Consider the following 15,249-nt stretch of genomic DNA (forward strand, 5'->3'; position numbering starts at 1 on the left):
ATCTCCTCCTAGAAGCCTTCCATGATTAAGCTCTCTTTTCCCCAGCACACTCTTCCTTCTGCCATCTATGCAATTGGATCTGTGCCCTTTGTACATTTAATATTTGTCTTACAGCACTTTTGACATATCCATGCTTTATATATCAAAATTTATTTTTTATGTTATTACCTGTCTCTCCTTCAAGAAAGTAAGCAGCATGGCTCAGTGGAAAGGGCACGGGCTTTGGAGTCAGTGGTCATGAGTTCAAATCCTGGCTTGCCACTTGTCAGCTGTGTGACTTTGGGCAAGTCATTTCACTTCTCTGGGCCTCAGTTACCTCATCTGTAAAATGAGGATGAAGACTGTGAGCCCCCTGTGGGACAACCTGATCATCTTGTAACCTCCCCAGAGCTTAGAATAGTGCTTTGCACATAGTAAGCACTTAATAAATGCCAACATTATTATTGTGTGTAGGGAACATGTCCACCAACTCTGTTTCACTTTACACTCCCAAGCACCTAATACAGTGTTCTGCACACAGTAAGCACTCAATATATGGCTTTGATGGATTGATTGATTGATTGTTCTCTCACGTGTTCAAGACAGTATTCTGCACATGGTAACCACTTAATAAATCCTATTGACGGTGAAGACAGTTCTTATTGAACAGTCTGATTGAACTCATGGTCTCCTGCCCTCTGCAGAAACACATTGCCCTGGGATTTCTATATCGTTTCCTGTCTTCCCACTATGCCTCTGAGTCCCAGGGAGGACAGCCCCAATGTCCTGCCCATTTCCTTCTTCCCCTCCTGGCACAGATACCCTGCTCCATGTGTAGTGAGAGCTGCTGGCCAGGAGTCAGGAAAACAGCTCAGGAAGGGAAAGCCACCTGCTGCTAAGACTGTGTGCCCTGTGCCAAGGGAGATATCAGCAATCAGACCGGTATGTGTCCACCGAAAATCATGCTTCCCAGTCAAACAGCTGTGGGCCGGGCACGGCATTCTGGGAGAGCTTTCTGAGAGTGAGAAATAATAATGATAATAACAACAATGACTGTGATGTTTGTTAAGCGTTTTCTAGGTGTCTAGAGAAGCGACATGGCCTAGTGCATCAAAAGGCCCTGGATTCTAATTTCAGCTCTGCTACTTGTCTGTTTTTGACCTTGGACCAGTCACTTCACTTCTGTGTGCTTCATTTCCTTCTTCTGCAAAATGAGGATTCAATAACTATCCTCCTTCCTACTTATGCTGTTAGCTCCACTGCAGGCTTGATGATCTTTTAGCTACTCCAGCACCTAGTGCAGTGCTTGTCAAATAGTAAGCACTTAACAAATACTACAATTACTATTATCTGGGCCTCAGTCTCTGAAAGAGGTCCAAAATGTTTTGGAGGGATTTTTATGATTCCTGTTAAGTGGTTAGTAAGTGTGGGGCACTATGCTAAGCTCCAGGGTCGATATGAGCTAATAGGTTTGGCTGCAGTCCATATAAATAATAATAATAATAATACTTATGGTATTTGTTCATTGTGTACTCTGTGCCAGGAATTGTTCTAAGTTCTGGGGTGGATACAAGCAAATTGGATGGACACAGTCCCTGTCCCACTTTGGGCTCACAGTCTCAATTCCCATTTACAGATAACTGAAGCAAAGAGAATAGAAGTGAATTGTCCAACATTATACAGCAGACATGTGGCAGAACCAGGATAAGTTCTCATGACCTTCTGACTCCCAGGACCATGCTGTATCCAATAGGTCATGTGGCACTACATGGGCTCACAGTCTTCATCCCCATTTGACAAATGAGGTAGCTGAGTCAAAGGGAAGTGAAGTGACTTGCCTAAATTTACCCAGCAGGCAAGTGATGGAGCTGAGATTAGAACCCAGGTCCTTCTGACTCCCAGGCCCCGGATCCATCCACTAGGTGGGAGGCATAGGGCAGTTGGAACCCTCAGCCTCCTCTGTGCCCTATTGTCTCCTCAGAGTTGGATTATGTGCCTGGCCCATGGCCTTTGCAATTTGGGAGGCATCCCTCCTTCGTCTGTCATCAATCAATCAATCAGTTATTAAGTAAGCACCTACCATGTGCAGAGCACTGTTTTAAGTGTTTGAGAGAGTACACTACAGTAGAGCTGGTAGGTATTTTCCCGGCCCACAATCAACAAATCAATCAATCAACGGTATTGAGTGCTTACTGTGTGCAGAGCACTGTACTGAGTGCTTGGGAGAGTATGATATAATAGGTGGTAAGTACGTTCCCTGCCCTCAAAGAGCTTTAAGTCTAGAGCAGGAGACAGACATTAAAATAAATTATGGTTATGGACAGAAGGACTGTGGAGCTGAGTGGGGTGGAGTTGAATAAATGGTACAAGTCCCAGTGCTAAAATAACTGGGCAGACTGAACCAAACTTATCGTTTCAATCAATCAATTGTATTCATTGGGTGCTGACTATGTGCAGAGCACTGGACTAAGGCCATGGGAGAGTACGATACAACAGAGTTGGTAGACACATTCCAGTCCTTTCAGAGCAGCTTCTCGAACCATCTGAGTCTCCTGGTTGCTCTTCACTGCATTCCTTTGCACCTGTATTTTGAACTTCCCTCGCCCAGCGATCGGAACTTCATGTCTCGCCCAAGGTGAGGTGGGAAATCACATTTATTCCTTTCAGATATGGATCAATGCACCAGGTGCCCCAAAGATAAATTTCCAAAGTGTCAAAGAGATCAGGGTATCCTGAAAGCCATGGTCTTCCTTTCCTACGAGGAACCTTTGGGAATGGTTCTGGTGTCCTTAGTCCTCTGTTTTCTCTCCTCACCAACCTGGTTTTTGAGGTCTATATCCATCATCGGGATACCCCCCTAGTGAAAGCTAACAAACGCAGTCTCAGTTGCACTCTCCTCACGGCCCTCCTGCTCTGCTTCCTGTCCTCCTTGACTTTTATCAGTCGCCCCGGCCCGGCCACCTGCCTACTGCAACAGATGGCCTTTGGAATCACCTTCTCTGTCACCATTTCTGCCATGTTGGCCAAGACAGTCACCGTGATCCTGGCCTTCAGGGCCACCGGGCCCGGGAGCAGGGGCTGGGGCTCAGAGCACCTTCATTCATTCATTCATTCATTCATTCCATCGTATTTATTGAGTGCTTACTGTGTGCAGAGCACTGTACTAAGCGCTTGGGAAGTACAAGTTGGCAACATATAGAGATGGTCCCTACGCAACAGTGGGCCCACAGTCTAGAACAGGTCTAGAAGGATCAGAGGTCATGGGTTCAAATCCCAGCTCTGCCAATTTTCAGATGTGTGACTTTGGGCAAGTCACTTCACTTCTCTATGCCTCAGTTCCCTCATCTGTAAAATGGGGATTTAGACTGTGAGACCCCTGGGACAACCTGATCATTTGGAACCTCCCCAGCGCTTAGAACAGTGACTTGCACGTAGTAAGCGCTTAATAAATACCATTATTATTATTATTATTCACTTCTCTGTGCCTCGGTTAACCTCATCTGGAAAATGGGGATTGAGACCGTGAGCCCCACGGGGGACGTGGACTGTGTCCAACCTGATTAGCTTCTATCTACCCCAGTGCTTAGTAGAGTGTTTAGCACAGTCTAAGCCCTTAGCAAGTACCATAATTATTACTATTAGTATTAGGCCTTCTAGACTGTGAGGCCGTTGTTGGGTAGGACTGTATCTATTGCCGAATTGGACTTTCCAAGCGCTTATTCCAGTGCTCTGCACACAGGAAGTGCTCAATAAATACGATTGGATGAATGAAATGAATGAAATCTGACAGCCACGCACTTTCCCTCAGGCCACAGAGTCTGACCAGGGGCTGGAGAGGAGGCCAAGATGGCAGCTTTCTGGCCTGTCGGCTCTCCCTTTGGCGTCGCCCTGACTTGTTTCCTTTATTCATCGCCCCCCCCCCCCCAAACCTTCCAGCCCCACACCGCTTAGGTCCCCACATCTGTCATCTGGAAAGAACACGGGCTTTGGAGTCAGAGGTCATGGGTTCAAATCCCAGCTCCACCACTTGTCAGCTGTGTGACTTCCATTTTCTGTACCTGCTCCCTCGTCCAAGTGGGCATCTTCACAGTCTGGCTGGGAACCTCGCCTCCGTTCTCCAATGTGGGCATGGCATCCGAGGCCGGGATCATCGTCGTCCAGTGTAACGAGGGCTCTGCCACTACCTTCTACTGCATCCCGGACTACATGGGACTCCTGGCCCTGGTCAGCCTCACGGTGGCCTTCCTGGCCAGAAAGTTGCCAGACAGCTTCAACGAGGCCAGGTTCATTACATTCAGCATGCTGGTGTCCTGCAGCCTCTGGGTCTCTTTTCTGCCCACCTACCTGAGCACCAAAAGTAAGGCCATAGTGGCCGTGGAGGTATTCTCCATCCTGGTCTCCAGTGCCGGGATCCTTGGATGCAACTTCAGGCCCAAAGTCTACGTGATCCTGCTGAAGCCAGACAAGAACACCAGAGGGTGGCTCCTGGGGTGGCAGGGGAATCCTTAAACCGGGCATGATCAGATGAGATCCCCGAAGCCAAGCTTGGGGAGGTGGGCACTAAAACGTGAGGCAGTGCCTCTCCACCTACACGGGACTCCATGAGCAACCCCTAGAATGCAGTTTCACCTGAGGTGATTTCCTGCATCAGCTACCAAATCCTCCATGTTCCTACTTTCCCCTCGGCCTCCAATTTCCTGTTCGTGGTCAGTCACCAGGGCCTGAGCTCATTTGAGCTGAGCACCACTCTGCTTCCCCATGAGAAGGCTGAAGGCAGCGCCTCCCACAGGTGAAGGGAGAAAGAAGCAGACCCCTAAATGTCCAGCCTGTGTCTCCCGGAGAGCCCTAGTGGAGTGGGATAGGGCATAACAATCCTGAATAAGACCCACTCTGGGTCTTTGATTCTGTCCCTTCCAGGCCTGTCCTCTTCCCACCTCCCTCATCCAATCAATCAGTCAATCAATAGTATCTATTGAGCACTTATGGTGTGCAGAGCACTATACTAAGCACCTGGGAGAATATGATGTAGCAATATTAAAGGCACATTCCCTGCCCACAATGAGTTTACAGTCTAGTGGGGGGCCAATAAATTACCAATAAATTACAGCTTTGAAATTCCATTCCCACTCTCTTTCACTAGTTCATTTGGCCTTCCATTAGCCATAGATTGTAAACATCACTTCTCCCATTTCGTGTATCATCTTTGTCTCTTTCACCAAAGGAATGTGCCAAATTAAATTATTAGAGCAAGCATTCACTTGTATTTATTGAATGCTTACTCTGTGCAGAGCACTATACTAAGTGGTTGGGAAAGTACAATATAATAGACTTGGTAGAGGCAATACCTGCTCACAGGGAGTTTACAGCATTCAGGGGGAGATAGAAACTAAAATCAATTACAGATAGAAAATGTAATAGAGTATAAGGATATGTAGATGATTATTTTGGGACTGGAATGACTATCAAAGTGAATTGATTTTTTTCATAGATTTACATGTTATAAATTAGGATTTGTTCTAGAACCCATTGAAAAAGAATATAAAATTCCATTTTGACCCATGTTTTCTATGACTGACATTAAATGATCACTTAATCTTTGTTAAAATAGCTCACAATATGAGAAGTTCCATTACTGAGACGCAGCATGACCTCGTGGAAAGAGCATGGGCTTTGGAGTCAGAGGTCCTGGGTTCTAATCCTGACTCTGCCACCTTGTCTGCTGTGTAACCTTTGGCACACAAGATAATAATGACAACAATAATAATAATTATTATTATTATTGTTGTATTTGTAAGTGTTTACTTTGTGCCAGGCACTGTTCTAAGCTCTGGAGTGAATACAAGCAAATTGGATTGGACACAGTCCTTATCCCACATGGGGCTCATATTAGCCTCAATCACCATTTTACAGATAACTGAGGGCTGGAAAAGTGAAATAAGTTGCCTAACGTCACACAGCAGACACGTGGGAGAGCCGGGATTAGAATCCATGTCCTTCTGACTCCCAAAATCTGTGCTTTAGCCATTATGCCATGCTGTTTCTCACTTCACTTCTCTGGGCCTCAGTTTCCTCATCTGTGAAATGGAGATTTTTCAATGTGAGGTCATGTGGGAGATGGATTGTGTACAACCTGATTGGTTTGCTTGAACCCCAGCGCTTAGTGCAATGCCCGGCACGTAGTAATTGTTCAAGAAATATCATTAAAAAGAGAATGAGAGGGAATGGAGGGTTGGGAAGGTTAAGGTTAATATAACAATAATGGTATTCCCCAGGACCTTACTATATGCCAAGCTCTTTACTAAGCACTGGGACAGATACAAGATCATCAGATTGGACATAGTTTAAGTAGGAAGGAGGACAGGTATTGCATTCCCATTTTACAGATGAGGGAAATGAGGCACAGAGAAGTGAAGTGAGTTGCTCCAGGACACACAGCAGGCAAATAGTGGAGGCAGAATTAGAACTCATGTCCTCTGCCTCCCAGGCTCAGGCTCTTCACCAGGCCATGCTGCTTCACCCAAGGGGATCCCTCCATACTCCTATTACCCCAGAAAGAGAGAGGGTCATTTTGTCCCGGCAATCAATATGCCCGATAAAATCTTCCCTAGGGTGAACTTCATGTTGGGGAGAGACAGGAAGAGGCACAGACAGAGAAAGAAACAGAGGAAGAGGGTTGGGAGAGACAGAGGGAAATAGACTGAGAGATCGGGGAAGGATAGGGAGGTGGAGGAGACAAGCCAGAGGCAGATGGACAGGAAGACCAAGATATTAGGAAACAGAGATGGGCGATAGACTGTAAGCTCTCTGTGGATAGGGCAAGTGTCTACTCATTCTGTTACATTGTACTCTTCCAATTGCTTAGTACTCTGCACACAGTAAAGACTCGGTAAATATTAATAAATGAATAAATACCATTGATGATCCTTTTCTCCAACCTAAGCAAAATCACGACAGGATAGATGGTCAAAAGACCCTAGCCGAATGCACTTGGATATGAAACCTTTAACAGCTTGATACTCACTACACCCCCAGGCCCAAAGCACCTATATATACTAATCAATGAATCAACAGATCATGCAATTATATTTATTGAATGCTTACTGTACACAGAGCACTATACTAAGTGCTGAGGTAGATACAAGATAATAAGGTTGGGCACAATCCATGTCTTAATCTCCATTTTACAGATGAAGTAACTGAGGACCACAGATGTTTAGTGACATGTCTAAGGTCGTACAGCAGAAGAGTGGCAGAGGCAGGATTATAACCCAGGTCCTCTGACTCCCATCCTGTACTCTATCCATCAGGCCACGCAATTCCCGCTTCTGGCAGTTTGTATATACATATATATATATATATATGAACCGTGCTCAATGGTTAGAACAGTGTTTGGCACATAGTAAGCGCTTAACAATACCATTATTATTATTCATTCAATCGTATTTATTGAGCGCTTACTGCGTGAAGAGCATGTAAGCCCATGGAAGTTGATTTCGATTATGTTGCAACAGTCTCACCTTACCCTCATTTGCAGATCAATGAGACAACCAACTTTCTCACCTTCCTTCTCTCCTTTTCCATGCCCACTCTGATCCTCGGAGACTTCAACATCCACATGGGTGTCCCTGGTGACTCCTCTACTGCCCGCCTTCTATCTCTCCTTGACGTGCCAACCTCCTGCTCCACCCCACCTCGCCCACTCACCAACTTGGTCACAACCTCGACCTCATCATCTCCTACTGCTGCACTATCTCCACCCTCACCAACTCTGAAATCCCTCTCTCTGAACATAACCTTCTCACCTGCCTCCTCACTCACTCACCTCCCCTGTAAATCTATATACTACCTCACAGAGACCTCCAGTCTCTCAACCCCATCCATCTTTCTGAGTGCCTCACACCCCACCTCGCCTCCCTTTCCTCTATACCCAATCTTGATGACCAGATTACTGCTCTCAACTCTACCTTCTCTACTCAACTCAACTCGCTCGGTCCCCTTTCCCTTCGCTGCTCTCGCACCACTAATCTGCGGCCTTGGATCACTGCCACTGTCCACCTCCTTACGCTGGAGCTGCTGAGCGCTGCTGGCGAAAGTCTAAACACCAAGCCAACCTTGTTCACTTCAAGTTTATTCTTTCCTGCCTTTACTCTGCCCTCTCCTCTGCCAGGCAAACCTATTTCTCCTCCATTATTGACACCCATGCCCATCATCCCCTTCAGCTCTTCTGTACATTTAACTCCCTTCTCAGGCGCCCTGTTCCTCCCCCTCCTCCATCCCTCACCCCCAACTATATGGTCTCCTACTTCATTAATAAAATTAACTCCATTAGGTCTGAGCTTAGTAGGGGGTCTTGAACATTGTAAGTGTTTAACAAATACTATTTCTTTTAAAAAAGAGACTGTCACTTGCTATAAAAAGAAAACTGTTCTTTTACCACTGAAATATCAATTGAGATCCGTGATAATGATAATAATAATATTTGTAGTGCTTACTACATGTCATGCACTGTTCTAAGCATTGGAGAAGATGCAAGATAATCAGATTCCTATCCCACATAGGACTCACAATCTAAGTAGGTGGGAAAACAGGTATTGAATCCCCATTTTACAGATGAGGTAACTGAGGCACAGAGAAGTAAACTGACCTGTCCAAGACCACTCAGGACATAAGTAGTGGAGCTAGAATTAAAATCCAGGTTCTCTGACTCCCAAGCCCGTGCTCTTTTTATTAGGCCACGCTGATTCCCAAGAAGCAAAACAGGAAACTCCAGAGGACCTCAGTAATAATAAAAACAATAAGAAGAATTGTGGCATTTGTTAAGCTCTTACCATGCATCAAGCCCTGTACTAAACGCTGGGGTAGATAGAAGGTAATCAGGTTGGATATAGTCCCAGTCCCTTATGGGGCTCACAATCTTAATCTCCGTTTTATAGTTGAGGTAACTGAGATACAGAGAAGTTAAGTGACTTGACCAAGGTCACACAGCAGAGTGTTAGGGAGTAGGGATTAGAACCCACATTTCTCTGACTCCCAGGCCCAGGCCCTATTCCCTAGGACACACTGCTTCCCTTTCGACTCTCAGTGTTAATTCCTGAACCTGCAATCAACGAGACCCCTCTTTAAAGCCTCCAGGACCTCCCTGTTCTTCAGGCTGTAGATGAGGGAGTTCAGCACGGGTGTGAGGATAGCATAGAAGACTGAAACCATCTTGTCATAGTCGGTTGAGTAGTATGAACTGGGCCTCATGTAGATATAAATGGCGGCCCCATAGAAGAGGTCGACAATGCTGAGATGCGAGGAGCAGGTGGTGAAGGCCTTCTTCTTGGCTTCTACCGACCTCATATGGAGTATAATCCCCAGAATGAGGCCGTAAGAGCCCAGGATGATGGAGAAGGAGATTAGCAGCCTCAGGACACAGCAGACGTACATGTTGGACTCAAAGACCGTAGTGTCGTCGCAGGCCAAGCACACCAGAGCAGGGGTCTTGCTGAAAAAATAGTTGACTTCCTGGGCATGGCAGAAGCGGTAGCTCACGGTGACCCTCGCCGGCACCAACCCATCCATCACCCGGCGCGGCCCCTGCCACTTCCGGTAGGATCCTCATCTCAGAGCGCCGCCAGGAGTGCCGCCATAGGTGCCCGGGATCCCGATCCTGAGAGGCCAGCCCCCCATCAAACCGCGCGGCCCTGCTGCTCCCGGAAGGATCCTCTCCTCCAGAGGGCCGCCGCGAGGGCCGGAGCTCCCCCACCCTCCCTCCCTCCGGTCCCCGAGCAGCCTGCTACCTGGAGCTCATTTCCCGCAGCTGGGTTCCTGGCCGTCACCCGCCCTGACATCTGCATCCCTGCCCGAGGACACCGAGTCCACTGGGCTGGGCCCCCACCCCGACATCATCATAGACTCACCCTTAGAAGCCACCTCCACTCTGTCCAAGTAGCCAACTGGGATCGTGGGACATTGTGTACCCCTATTTCCATCCCCCCCCACCCCATAAGCGACCTTCATTGAGGAGCCCTCCCACTCCCCCCTTCCCGGTCCGGACCTGACTGATTCCCCCCCGCTCCCCTCCTCGGGGAAAAGGGCTCCTGGTATCACCGAGTTACTTTAACAACAACCCCATTCGCACCTAGTCAGCCCACCCATGCTATTTGGCTGTTCACTCCTTTCCCCAGGCATCTCCTCTGCCATGACACCGCTGAACAGTTCCGCCCTACCCCAGAACTGCCATCAATAGGACTCCATCCTTCACCACCACAGAGACATTTTTTGCCAAGAGCCCCGGGATTCTCCTTGCCATTAGCCTCTTTGATTTGATTTGACTGGCCCATGGACGATTCATCCTTTTGCTTTGGGCATCATCTGCCTATTTTATGGTCACTTCTGCATGTTAATTGTTAACTGTTCTCTGTGATGTCATCATCTTCTTATTTTATCCTTCCCGTCGAATGTTAATTGTTACAGGCTCTAAATGATGTCAATGCCTGCTTATTTTACTGTCATCACATGTTAATCGCTAACTGCTCTCTGTGATATCACCATCTGCTCATTTTTGCCATCACATATTAATTGTTAGCTGCTCTCTGTGATGTCATCATCTGCTTATCTCATTATCGCCATTGCATGTTAATTGTTAACTACTCTCTGTGATGTCATCACCTACTTATTTTATTTATGCTTCTGCATTATTGGTACTACATGTTAATTGTTAACTACCTGCTATGCAGTAATTTACTTTGCTGATCACCATGAACTATCAATTCCCCTTCTCCCAACTGCCCTTCCCATTCCTTACCTCCCCCTTCCCCTCTCCTACCCAGCTCTTTCCCTTTCTTTCCCTTACTCCCACCCCAACACCTCCGTCCTCCCCAGAATCCCTCTTTACCAGCATCAAGCCTCAACTTCTCCCTCCCAACCCCCTCGCTCCCCTCTTCCCTGCCCCCACCCCATTCCAGTTCTCCTTTCTCATCACCACCCCTCTTCCCCCTCTCCCCACCCAGGCCCCGCCACCTCATCCGAATCCAAACCCTCCCCACCACTCTCACCCTTCCCCCTCCCTCCCTCCCTCCACAGCTGCTGCCAAGTGTGGCCTTTGGAACCCCACTCCGTTATAGGTAAGATCCCTTTCATACTGGACCTACTCCTTTCCAGCTCTATCTTCCTCCTTGCCCTAACCGAAACATGGTTCACTCCAGATGACACGGTCTCTTCTGCTGCTCTCTCCACGGAGGCCTCTTCTTCTCCCACTCCCCCAAACTCACCGGAAAAGGAGGAGGTGTCGGTTTCCTTCTCGCTCCCCAATGTCACTTTCGCACTATCCCTCCTCCCCCTTCACTTTCCTTCCCCTCCTTTGAAGCTCACATTATTTGCGTCTACCACCCCCTCCAGATTCTTGTAGCCATCATCTACCGCTCCCCCCCAGGCCCCACCTCCAACTTCTTTAACGATTTTGACCCCTGTCTCACCTTCCTTCTCTCCTTTTCCATGCCCACTCTGATCCTGGGAGACCTCAATATCCACATGGATGTCCCTGGTGACTCATCTGCCACTGCCTTCTATCTCTCCTTGACGCTACCAACCTCTTGCTCCACCCCACCTCGCCCACTCACCAACTTGGTCACACCCTCTACCTCATCATCTCCTACCGCTGCACTATCTCCACCCTCACCAACTCTGAAATCCCTCTCTGTGATCATAGCCCTCTCACCTGCCTCCTCACTCACACTCCTCTCCCCTGTAAATCTATATTACTTCCTCACAGAGACCTCCGCTCTCTCGACCCCACCCATCTTTCAGAGTGCCTCACACCCCACCTCGCCCCCATCCTCCCAACCCAATCTTGATGACCAGATTACTGCTCTCAACTCCACCTTCTCTACTCAACTCAACTCGCTCGCTTCTCTTTCCCTTCCCTGCCCTCACACCACTAACCCACAGCCTTGGATCACTGCCACTGTCTGCCTCCTTCGCTCTTATGCTCGAGCTGCTGAACGCTGCTGGTGAAAGTCTAAACACCAGGCCAACCTTGTTCACTTCACGTTTATCTTTTCCTGCCTTAACTCTGCCCTCTCCTCTGCCAGGCAATACTATTTCTCCTCCCTTATTGACACCCATGCCCATCATCCCCGTCAGCTCTTCCATACATTTAACTCCCTTCCCAGGCACCCTGTTCCTCCCCCTCCTCCATCCCTCACCCCAAACGATCTGGCCTCCTACTTCATTAGTAAAATTAACTCCATCAGGTCTGAGCTCCCCAGTCACTCCTCCCCCTTCTCCACCCCCCCGCTCTAAACCCTCTCCAATACTTCCCAGCAGTATCTTCAGATGAGATCGCCTCCCTCTTCTCAAGTGCCACTCCATCCACCTGTGCACCCACCACTCATCTTATGAAATCTCTCGCACCTTCCCTCCTCCCCTCCTTAACTTCCATCTTCAACTGCTCACTCTCCACTGCTTCCTCCCCCTCTGCCTTCAAACATGCCCACATCTCCCCATCCCCCCAAAACCCTCACTTGACCCCACCCCACCTCCCCTTCTAGTTATCTAGTTATAGCAGTCTTCAACTGCTCACTCTCCACTGGTTCCTCCCCCTCTGCCTTCAAACATGCCCACATCTCCCCATCCCCCCAAAACGCTCTCTTGATCCCACCCCACCTCCCGTTCTAGTTATCGCCCTATCTCCCTATTTCCAAACTCCTAGAATGAGGCGTATACACTCGCTGGCGTCAAATAGGAATTTGACTATTCAACGTCAACTCTCTCCTTGACCCCCTCAAATCTGGCTTCCGTCCCCTACACTCCACCGAATCTGCCCTCTCAAAGGTCACCAATGACCGCCTTGTTGCCAGATCCAACGGCTCCTACTCTATCCGAATCCTCCACGACCTCTCAGCTGCCTTCGACACTGTGGACCACCCCCTTCTCCTCAACACGCTGTCCAACCTTGGCTTCTCAGACACCGTCCTCTCCTGATTCTCCTCTTATCTCTCCGGCCATTCATTCTCAGTTACCTTTTCGGGCTCCTCCTCCCCCTCCCATCCCCTGACTGTAGGGGTTCCTCAAGGGTCAGTTCTTGGTCCCCTTCTGTTCTCTATCTACACTCACACCCTTAGTGAACTCATTCGCTCCCATGGCTTCAACTATCACCTCTACGCTGGTGACACCCAAATCAACATCTCTGCCCCTGCTCTCTCTCTCTCCCTCCAGGATCGTGTCTCCTCCTGCCTTCAGGACATCTCCATCTGGATGTCTGCCCACCATCTAAAACTCAATATGTCCAAGACTGAACTCCTTATCTTCCCTCCCAAACCCTGCCCTCTCCCTGACTTTCCCATCACTGTAGACTGCACTATCATCCTTCCCGTCTCACAAGCCCACAACCATGGTGTCATCCTCGATTCTGCTCTCTCGTTCACCCCACACATCCAGTCCGTCAAGAAAACCTGCCGGTCTCACCTCCACAACAACGCCAAGATCTGTCCTTTCCTCTCCATCCAAACTGTTCCCTTGCTGGTTCAATCTCTCTTCCTATCCCGATTGGATTACTGTATCAGCCCCCTCTCTGATCTCCAATCCTCCTGTCTCTCCCGACTTCAGTCTATACTTCACTCTGCTGCCCGGATCATCTTTATGCAGAAACGCTCTGGGCATGTTACTCCCCTACTCAAAAATCTTCAGTGGTTGCCTGTCAACCTACGAATCAAGCAGACTCCTCACTCTCAGCTTCAAGGCTTTCCATTACCTCGCACCCTTCTACCTCACCTCCCTTCTCTCCTACAGTTCAGCCCGCACCCTCCGCTCCTCTTCTGCTAACCTCCTCACTGTACCTTGTTCTCGCCTGTCCGGCCAACGACCCGTGGCCCACGTCCTTCCCCTGTCATGATAATAAGAACAATAATAATATTGGCATTTGTTAAGCGTTTACTGTGTGCAAATCACTGTTCTAAACTCTGGGGAGGTTATAAGGTGATCAAGTTGTTCCACGGGTGGCTCACAGTCCTAATCCCCATTTTACAGATGAGGTAACTGAGGCACAGAGAAGTTAAGTGACTTGCCCAAAGTCACACAGCTGACAATTGGTGGAATGGGATTTGAACACATGACCTCTGACTCCAAAGCCCGTGCTCTTTCCACTGAGCCATGCCCTCCCTCCACACATCTGTCAAGCTACATCTCTTCCTCCCTTTAAAGCCCTACTGAGAGCTCACTTCCTCCAGGAGGCCTTCCCAGACTGAGCCCCCTTTATCCCCTCCTCCTCCCCATCCCCCCGGTCCTACATCCTTCCCCTCCCCACAGCACTTGTATATATATTTGTACAGATTTATTGCTCTGTTTTACTTGTACATATTTACTATTCTATTTATTTTGTTAATTATGTGCATATAGTTTTAATTATATTTGTTCTGACGATTTTGACACCTGTCTACATGTTTTGTTTTGTTGTCTGTCTCCCCCTTCTAGACTGTTGAGCCAATTTTTGGGTAGGGACCGTCTCTATATGTTGCCGACTTGTACTTTCCAAGCGCTTAGTACAGTGCTGTGCACACTGTAAGCGCTCAATAAATACGATTGAATGAATGAATGAATGAGTAAATCACCCCGAGCAACCAGGAGACCACCTCCAGGAGGAGGCGAAGCCTGGGGCTCATGAAAACGGTATAGCCTAAAGGGTGGCAAATGGCCAAGAACTGATTGTAGGCCATGGCGGCTAGCAAGAAACACTTGCTCTCTACCAGAGTGAGGAAAATGAAGATTTGGATGGCACATCCGTTGAGGGAGATGGAATTCCTATCATACCAGAAGTCGCCAGCCATTTGGGGAATGGTGGTGACGACCAGCATAAAGTCCATGAGCGAAAGCTGATCGAGCAGGAAGTATATGGGGGTGTGGAGGTGGAGATCTCTGTGTATCAGGAGAATTAGGGTTGCATTGCCCAACAACGAGGTGATGGAGGTCATCATAACCAAGGCAAAGAAGACTTGGTGAGCCCGGCTGTGGTTTAACAGCCTAAGAAGAACGAAGTCTGTACCCATTGTGTCGTTCTTCTTCTCCATGGCTCTGTCCCAGTGGGAAGTTATATCTGGAAAGAAACAAACCAACAATAAAAAAAATCAGTGGAAAACGAAGATTAGTAGCAGGGGAAGATGAGATTCCCGCTGTTGGGTAGGGACCGTCTCGATATGTTGCCAACTTGTACTTTCCAAGTGCTTAATACAGTGCTCTGCACACAGTAAGCGCTCAATAGATACGATTGAATGAATGAATGAGATTGAGTCC

The 15,249-nt window shown here is 48.2% G+C and overlaps 1 protein-coding gene across 1 annotated transcript; it reads right to left on the reverse strand.

Annotated features, from left to right (window-relative positions):
* Positions 1-939: 939 nt before the first annotated feature.
* Positions 940-15,026, reverse strand: LOC119948779 (olfactory receptor 2T8-like). Its single transcript, XM_038770275.1, has 5 exons — positions 14,571-15,026; positions 9,088-9,558; positions 3,768-3,782; positions 2,881-3,027; positions 940-960 (listed from the first exon to the last, which is right to left on the reverse strand). Exons 1-5 carry the CDS (start codon positions 15,024-15,026, stop codon positions 940-942), a joined length of 1,110 nt encoding a protein of 369 aa, XP_038626203.1.
* Between the last annotated feature and the right edge of the window lie 223 nt (positions 15,027-15,249).

The sequence above is a fragment of the Tachyglossus aculeatus genome, chromosome X3, assembly GCF_015852505.1.
Source record: "Tachyglossus aculeatus isolate mTacAcu1 chromosome X3, mTacAcu1.pri, whole genome shotgun sequence".
NCBI lineage: Eukaryota > Metazoa > Chordata > Mammalia > Monotremata > Tachyglossidae > Tachyglossus > Tachyglossus aculeatus.